This window comes from Nicotiana tomentosiformis, chromosome 3, assembly GCF_000390325.3.
Source record: "Nicotiana tomentosiformis chromosome 3, ASM39032v3, whole genome shotgun sequence".
Taxonomy (NCBI): domain Eukaryota; kingdom Viridiplantae; phylum Streptophyta; class Magnoliopsida; order Solanales; family Solanaceae; genus Nicotiana; species Nicotiana tomentosiformis.
In genome coordinates, this window is record NC_090814.1 from 68,047,929 (window position 1) to 68,056,683 (window position 8,755).

General features: G+C 40.7%; 1 protein-coding gene across 1 annotated transcript; it reads left to right on the forward strand.

Moving 5' to 3' along the window:
- The first annotated feature begins 1,641 nt into the window (after window positions 1-1,641).
- LOC138907957 (uncharacterized) lies at window positions 1,642-4,489 on the forward strand. The gene is made up of 2 exons (XM_070198584.1): window positions 1,642-1,935; window positions 4,277-4,489. Exons 1-2 carry the CDS (start codon window positions 1,642-1,644, stop codon window positions 4,487-4,489), a joined length of 507 nt encoding a protein of 168 aa, XP_070054685.1.
- Window positions 4,490-8,755: the final 4,266 nt, after the last annotated feature.

Here is an 8,755-nt window from a genome sequence, read left to right on the forward strand (position 1 = left end):
AATCATTCCATTCTTGTTCTCTCGTAGATGGTGGGAACACGTACAACAACCATGGCGGGTCAGGAGTCAGGGGCCCAGGTTGCTGCCACTACCAGGGGTAGAGGTAGGGGCCAAGGTCGAGCCAGAGGTAGAGGCAGAGGCAAAGCTCAATCTAGAGCACGTGCAGCAGCACCTATTCCGGAGCCTCAAATCGAGCAGGAGGATGAGGTTCTTGTTCAAACTATGCCAGTTGGACCAGTTCAGGTCCTAGAGGAATTTATTGCTACCCCGGTACTTCAGGATGCTCTAGTCCACTTGGTGGGCCTTATGGAGAGCGTGTCCCTGACCAGTGCATTCTTGGTGGCACCAACTATCTCTCAGGCTGGGGGAGGAGCACAGACTCCCGCTACTCATACACCAGAGTATGTGGCTTATAGATATCAGAATTCGATAGTTTCTCCAGTTGGAGTGACTCATCCTATTGTTGCTACATAGACTGGAAAGAGGCTCGCGATGTCGTCTGGGGGATTGATGAGATTGGACAAGTTCACAAAGTTATTTCCTATTCTCTTTGGTGGCACACCTTCTGAGAACCTACAGTATTTCATCGACTTTTGCCACGAGGTGTTGCGCAACATGGGTATTGTGGAGTCCAATGGAGTCGACTTTGTAGTATTTTAGATGACCGGTTCTTCCAATAGGTGGTAGTAGCATTATGTGCAGGGAAGACCAGTAGGTTCACCGTCATTCACTTGGGATTAGTCTTGCTTTTGGTATCAGGATACAGATGGCCATGGAGACTGCGGATGATATTTCTTTCCAGCGGGTAGTAGAGATTGCTAGATGAATCGAGATGATTTGTGGTCAGGGTAGAGAGGCGGTATCAGAGAAGAGGCCTCATCATTTTGATGGTTTCAGTGGTGCCTCGTCTGGAGGCAGGGGTTCTCCCAAGCCGATTCAGTCATCACTACAGGCATCCCATGGTGCTTTGGGTAGTCATGGTTCTTATGTATCTCATCCTGAGCAGCTAGCCTATAGCTCACCTTCAGGTCTCATTAGTGCATCTCCAATCCAGAGTTATCAAGTTGGTTATTCAGGTCGACAAGGTCATTCCAGGGTCAGTAATCACAGCAGCCAAGGACTTGTTATACTTGTGGAGATCCGAGGCATGTCGCGAGGTTTTGCGCTAGGTCACAGGGCATCATGCCACAATAGGGTTCTCATGCCATGGTTCCGGCACTGGTTTCTCAACCGCCCGCTCAACTATCTAGAGATTAGGGTCAGGTTGCTAGAGGTGAAGGTCAAGTCATTAGAGGTGGAGGTCATACCATTAGAGGTGGAGTCCAGCCAGCTAGAGGTCGTCTGAGAGGCGGAGGTCAGAGTGGTGGGGCCCATCCCTATTTTTATGCATTTCTAGCTAGACCTGAGGCAAATCCATATGATGTCGTCATCAAAGGTATTGTTCATGTTTGACATAGGGATGCCTCAGTTTTATTTGATCCGGGCTCTACTTATTCATATGTATCATCCTATTTTGCTTCATATCTGGTTATGCCTCGTCCGGAGGAGTAGAGGTAGAGTACGGTGGTTCCGTTGTACAAGAACAAAAGTGATATCCAAAGTTGTAATAACTATAGGGGTATCAAATTACTGAGTCATACCATGAAAGTTTATGAGAGGGTGATAGAAGTGAGTTTAAGGAGGACGGTGTATATATCCGATAACCAGTTTGGGTTCATGCCAGGTCATTTTACTACGGGAGCTATCCACCTTATTAGGAGGTTAGTGGAACAGTACAGGGATAGAAAGAATGATATGCACATGGTGTTTATTGATCTGGAGAAAGTGTATAACAAGGTTCCTAGAGAGGTTCTATGGAGATGCTTGGAGGCAAATGGTGTGTCGATTACTTGCATTAAGGTGATTAAGGACATGGATAATGGAGCTAAGAGTCTGGTTAGGATAGTGGGAAGCGACACAGAGCATATTTTGGTTGTTGTGGGGTTACACTAAGGATATGCGCTCAGCCCATTCTTATTTACCCTGGTGATGGATGCACTAACACACTATATTCAAGGGGAGGTGTCATGGTGTATATTATTCACTGACAACATAGTTCTAATTGATGAGACGCGAGGCGGCTTCAACGAGAGGCCGGAGGTTTGGAGACAGGCCCTTGAGTCTAAGGGTTTCAAGTTGAGCAGGACTAAGACGGAATACCTGGAGTGAAAATTCAGCAGCTGAGTCGATGGAAGTGGGATTGGACGTGAGTCTTGAATCACAGGTCATCCCCAAGAGGGCAGTTTTAAGTACTTGGGTCGATTATACAAGGGGATGGAGAGATAGACAAGAATGTCACACACTGTATATGTAATGACATGACCAGTCATTTTGAGCTCTAGCGCGTTGTTCAACAGTTTGATGTCTTGAGTACCTTCACTTCAGATATTATGACTTGTATGTGTGGTCGGAATTGAAATTCGGGAAGTTCGGAGTTGATTTGGAAAGACAATTCTAATTTTGAAAGCTTTAAGTTGGAAGAATTGACTAAGGTTTGACTTTTGAGTAAATGACTTCAGAATCAGGATTTAAAGGTTCCAATAGGTTCGTATAATGATTGCGGACTTGGTCGTAGGTTCGGGTTGAGTATCGGATCACCCGGGAGTATTTCAACACTTATTGTGGAAAGTTGGCATTTGGAAGGCTTTAGAATTTCCTAAGTTTGGTTTGAGGTGGAATTTGGTGTTGTCGATATCAGTTTAGGATTCTGAGCCTTGGAATAGGTTCGTATTATGATTTATGACTTGTGCACAATGTTTTGCGTCATTTCGGAATATTTTGATATGAATCGGATGCGTTCGTCAAAGTTTGAAAGTTTGAAAGTTTAAATAAGGTTTCGATCGTCGATTCACAACTTTGATGTTGTTTGGTGTGATTGGATACCCCAAGAAGGTTCGTGTCATGTTTTGGGATGTGTTCGTATCGCTAGTAGTCCGAATTTTCACGAGATAAACCTTTCACTGCTGCCCGACATTTCTAAGATATTCCTTATTTATTTGATATTGACACTTGGCATTTCCTGAGCTATCAAGGTAGAATACAAGATCGATAAATTTATACTTTAAAAGAAATATTTGGAAGATTATGAAATTTACAGATTCACCCCACTATCGTTGTGCACTTCATATCTATTATGAATTATTATATTATTTTATTGGACCTCCAGTAAGTGTCGATGTCGAGCCCTCGTCACTACTTCTCCGGGGTTAGGCTAGATACTTATTGGGTACGCATTGATTTAAATACTCATGCTGCACTTCTGCACTAAATGTGTAGGATCTGACAAGTTCATTTGCAGATCATCTTGGCGCGCAGCATCTGTTGAGGATACTTTATAAGAGCTGCAATTCAGGCTACGCATCGCAGTCCATCGAGTCTCCATCGTACTATTTATTTTATCATCTCTTATTTACATTCTGGACAGATGTTGTATTATTATTGTTCTCCTTAGAAAATGCCCATGCACTTGTGACACCGTGGTTTGGGGTTATACTACTTGATGCTTAGGGTTTCATACATTTTTATCGCCTTTTATTTCTTTTATAAATTACAAATGTTGTACTTTCCCGTGACTTGTAAGTGTAAATCTCCTTTTCCTATTAAAGATTTGTGATTTTGAAAGTAATAAAATGAGCAATCAAATTGGTAAATCACTGTTGACTTTCCTGACGGCAGTGTCAGGCTCCATCACGGCCTATAGTGGATTTTGGGTCATGAAAGCTTGTTATCAGAGCGTTAGGTTCACTTTGGTCTCACGAGTCATGATCAAGTCTAATAGAGTCTTGCATATCGGTACGAAGACATCTGTACTTATCTTTGAGAGGCTACAGGGCTGTTAGGAGCACTTCCCTTCTTGATTTCCTCATCGAGTGATTTGATTCCTTTGAGGCTTATGTTTTTATTTCCTTCCTACTCAATCTTACGCAATGTGGGGCGCTTGTTATCAATTGGGTGTTGAAGAGTTGTAGTGGTTCTGCAGACGTGGTCCAGGATATTTTTCCCTGCATGTTCGAGAAAGTTATTATCGTTGCCTTGTGGAAGGATGTTCTTTGGTTCCAACTCGGTATACGTATTTTCTATGGTTTCGAGACTGTGCACGCATTGCTACGATGTCTATGCGTTCTTATCGCACAATGTTGGTGTAATGGTAAGGTGTTTGTTTATGTGTCGAGGCAGTGAATGACTTGAAAGGAAGATTTGTCAGTGCATGATTTAGAGTTTCATCATTTAATTCCAGGAAAGGAAAGGAAATCAGAATATAGATGTTCAGGCCTTGATCGATAAAGCGACGAGACTTGATATTTTTGAGTGTGGTGGAATTCTCATTTGTGATGTGGTGTCGTCGTCCTTGTTCGAACGCATTAAGGTTCGACGGTGTTATGGTCTTCTTCGAGTTGCCTTCGAGGCAAATATTAGGAAGTGGCGTCTAAGAAGTGGTTGTCAGAGATAGCGGTTCAGAATCGAATTGGTATTTCTAACATTGATGGCTCGAGAAAGATGATCTTCTATGAGGTTTAGAGTTGGTAGCAATTCATTAGTTCCGGTGCTACAGGTATGGATTTGATTTGAGGCAATGTTTGGGCAGTGTAGTATGAGGAAGGACATGGCAGGAAGTGTTTCGCGGTGGTTGGAGTACTAGCATGTCAAGTATGAAAAGTAGAGTTTGAGAAGTTGATTAAAGAAGATGGTTTAACCAAAGTAAGAGTGGCATATTAGCATATGGATTATGTGGTAGGATAGCCAAGTGCCTTAAGAGAGTTTAGAGCGGTTTGGGAATCATGGTGGAAAAGCGACTAGGTCTACGGATTTTATTTGGGATGGTGGCTACTGTATTGAGAAACATTGAATATGGCATAAAGGAGTTTGCTTGAAATGAAGAAGGGTGTGAAAACTTGATTATCGTTGGGATGCAACATGACTTCGAGTTTGGAATATGTTGTTGCACTTTTAGATGATGTCAATGGGGAAAGAACGGACTTGTACAGCTAGTGGGAGAGCATGGGCTCAGGAGAGTTTACGAATTTCGTGGTAGTAGTACCTAGTTCAGCGTCGTTGGAAGATGTCGGTAATAAATTCCACAGGTGGGTGATCTCCGGTGAGGAGATTAGCGGTTGCATTATTCTGATGAAGTTTCTGCGAAGAGTTCTACTTACTACTCGGCAGAAGGTCAAATATGAGATTATGGCTGATAATTCGGGATGTCCATGAAAAGTTTAATAAGAAACTACAAGAAATTTGGCGGGTTAAATGTGCGAGATCATGGTAATTGAGAAGGAGAAATCTTAGTGGGTTCTAGGTTTATGTAATTTTAGCTTCAAGCTAAGTGGGGGAGCCCCACCGTCTACGATTGGATCACGTGGTTATCTGCTTGTGCGGTTTCTGGTTATCGGTGTATTGGTAGGTTATTATGACTAAGGAAAGAAAACATCAGGGGTAATTCGAGCAACGAAATTGATAAATGTGCACTATATTCGGCTTTATCGATTCATGTACAGGTTTTGGGAAGACTCAGAGTTCATGCTTCTTGTAGATGTGATGTATAAGGAAAAGAATTCATTTGGTTGCTTCTTTAAGAGGGTGTTAATGTGCTAGCAGAGCGTTGAAGTTTTGTTATATTCGGGATAACGTCAGAGTGGGTGACTCTCAACAATGGTCCTAGTGGATTCAAGAATCAAAATGCAGTACCTAAGGATTTCGAGTCCGTTGTGTGGTTAAGGATCGAGTTTTCAAAGTGGATTACGAATGGGACTTGGAATGTTCTATGTTATCATTGGGTATGTGGTGCAGTATTGTAGGAAAGGAAGAAATAACTTCGGATTCGCGGAAGGTCTCTGACCTCGTCCAAGTTCACACCTCAATTTGAGGTTATGAAAACGGTCGATGCAATAATAATACCCAACAAGAGTCGGGGTCGAATTCCGCAGGGAGCTATATGTATGGGAGTTAGTAGTATATATCGTAGCGCGTGAGTTTGTATATCTAAATTTTCACTTCCACAAAATTGGGTTGTTTTAAAGTCTAAATTAAACTACGATTGCAATTTAAGAAATAAAACTAGAAAATTGTTTTTGTTGTTTTTCAAATGTTATAAAAAGGCTCAAGGCTATGACCTTCACCTAGGTGTTTGCCTAATGGGATATAAACTTTAAAGCTTGTTTAATTGGTCGGGGTGTATTATAGCTATCAACACTCACTTACTCACTCAATACCTCTCGGTTAGAAAGTGGTTTTGTCCAATTTGACTTTCTCAATTCCAAATGGGTATTGAACAAAACGGTTGATAAAAATCTCAAGTCGAGTTGTTATTGTCTCTAGGTTCAACCCTTTAATTGAGATTGTCAATCTCTCGACTGACCCAATTTCTTGTTAGCCAGGTTTTTCTAGACTAAGTCTCTCTTTCTCAAGTAGAGACCAAGTCAAATAGGCATGAACTAATGTTTGCAACCATTAATTCCACAAATAAAAGCAAGAACAAGGCTAAATAATAAACATTCAACCATAAACAAGCATTAAATTAAGGCGAAATACATAAACCTCCCCTTTAAGTTGTCCTCAACGATCAACCAAACACCTGAATTGGCCCATTTATCATTTAAACGCTTCAAGTGACTGCTAAGTAAATCAAATAGACACCCGAGTGCAGCAGACCATATGCGTGAGTTACACTTGTCAATGACGTGTCAAATGAACCAATTAAACAATGAATGTAATTTGTAATTAAAATATTTGACATTTGTAATTAACAAAGAAATACACTTAAAGAAAAGAAAAAAAAAACTTTTTTCCTATATCACCCATAAACCATACAGAACCATCCAATTCGGCCACCATTTTCCGATCAAAACGAACACTCCCCTCATTCTCTCTAAATTCATTAGCTTCCCTAGTTTTGATTATCCATATACAACCATTTTATCACTCCCCATTGTCATAGACCCACCTGATCTTCATCCCACAACCATAGATTCATCAGATTACAAATAAATCAAGAAAGCTCAATGATTCGGAAAGGAAGACAACCTACCCTCAAGAACTCGCCCAGAAAGGCTCCTTCAAAATTTAATTTGCTCCACCTTCGAAGTTGCATCAATTTGACTTGTTATTAAAATTTCTTGCTTTTTTGGTATTTATGGCATTGAAGAGCGGTGCAATACAGCAATAGAATGATTTTGAAGGTGGAGATTTTGTATTTAATGGATATATATATGAATTTTTGTTTATAGGGGGCTATGGTGCATTCATGAAAAGAAATTTTTATTAAAATTTCTTGCTTTTTTGGTATTTATGGCATTGAAGAGCGGTGCAATACAGCAATAGAATGATTTTGAAGGTGGAGATTTTGTATTTAATGGATATATATGAATTTTTGTTTATAGGGGTCTATGGTGCATTCATGAAAAGAAACGCACAGGAAACAAAAAAAGAAGAAGAAGAAGATAGGAAGAAGAAAGATGAATGCTTTGTGTTTGTAGGTTTGGTTTTAATGGTGAAAAGAGAAACGGTGATGAAACAAAGAAGAAAGACTAGGATTGTTGAAGATGAAGTGGTAATTAGGTTTCTCAATTTGGGTATAAAATTATACTAAAGAAAAATAGGAATTACACCCATTTATTACCTCTGGAAATGGGTTAAAATTTGAGGCAACGTGTTGTTAAATGAGTGTGCAATACGCGATATGCCAGGTCATGCGTGGGTGTTTAGTTGACGCTCTTAATAGACACCTGTGGTGTTTAGTTGGTCATTGGCTTAGTTAGGGTGTCTGGCTGATCGTTGAGGATAACTTAAAGGATCGGTTTATGTATTTCGCCTTAAATTAAACACCCATTAAGTTTACATCATAACCCTAGTGAAAATCTAGCTACTCATGTTTGAAATGGAAGAAAAAGAAAAAAAAATGATAATTGAACTCATATTGCTAATTAAAATGATCAAATCTATGTTCAAATATCTCAAAATTTGAAAAATTACTAAAAAGAGTAAAAGAAAACGGCTATTGTAGCAGCTGATATCAAAAGGTTGACCTAAAAATGTGAAACTTGTCTATTTATACAGGGCTGGCAATATCGGACAAAAATGCCCTTTCAGAGGGTTCTGCGGCCGCACAATTCTATGTGTGGTCCGCACTTTTCTTCAGCTTGACAGGATTGGAAGTCTGCGGCCGCATAATTCTGAACTGCGGCCTGCACTCTTTCTGCGGTCTGCAGATTTATAACCGCGGCCACATCTTGCTCTTCTGCGGTCCGCACAATTGTAACTGCAACCGCATAGCTCGTCTTCTGCGGCCACACAATATTTTTACGGTCCGCACTTTTGATGGACATGAAATGCAGATTCTATGAACTTTTCTCCTAACCCAGCTTCTGCGGCCGCACAATTCATGTGCGGACCGCACTTTGCACCAGTCTCTGATGGATTTTCCTTCATAACCTGCGGTCGCAGATGATATTCTGTGTCCGCACAATTGAGCTTTTGTGCCTTTTTATCTTTGAGTTCAGATTACTCCTTCTTGAGTTGGATTTTATCTCGGGAGTTCATATTACAATATTCCTACAATTAAGCACATTTCATCAATTTTTGGGAAGACAACTAAATGCTTTTGGACTAAAACGAAAGCTAAAAGGCGCTAATAAATAGTCAAAATCCTCACTTATCAACTCCCCCAAACTTAAGATTTTGCTTGTCCTCGAGCAAATAAAGTGGCTCCTACCTCCACAAG

Coding starts and splice junctions, on each gene's coding strand:
- LOC138907957 (XM_070198584.1), top strand. CDS start 1,642: ATGAAAGTTTATGAGAGGGTGATAGAAGTGAGTTTAAGGAGGACGGTG. Junction 1,936..4,276: donor ATAATGGAGCTAAGAGTCTG/GTTAGGATAGTG, acceptor ATTTAATTCCAG/GAAAGGAAAGGAAATCAGAA.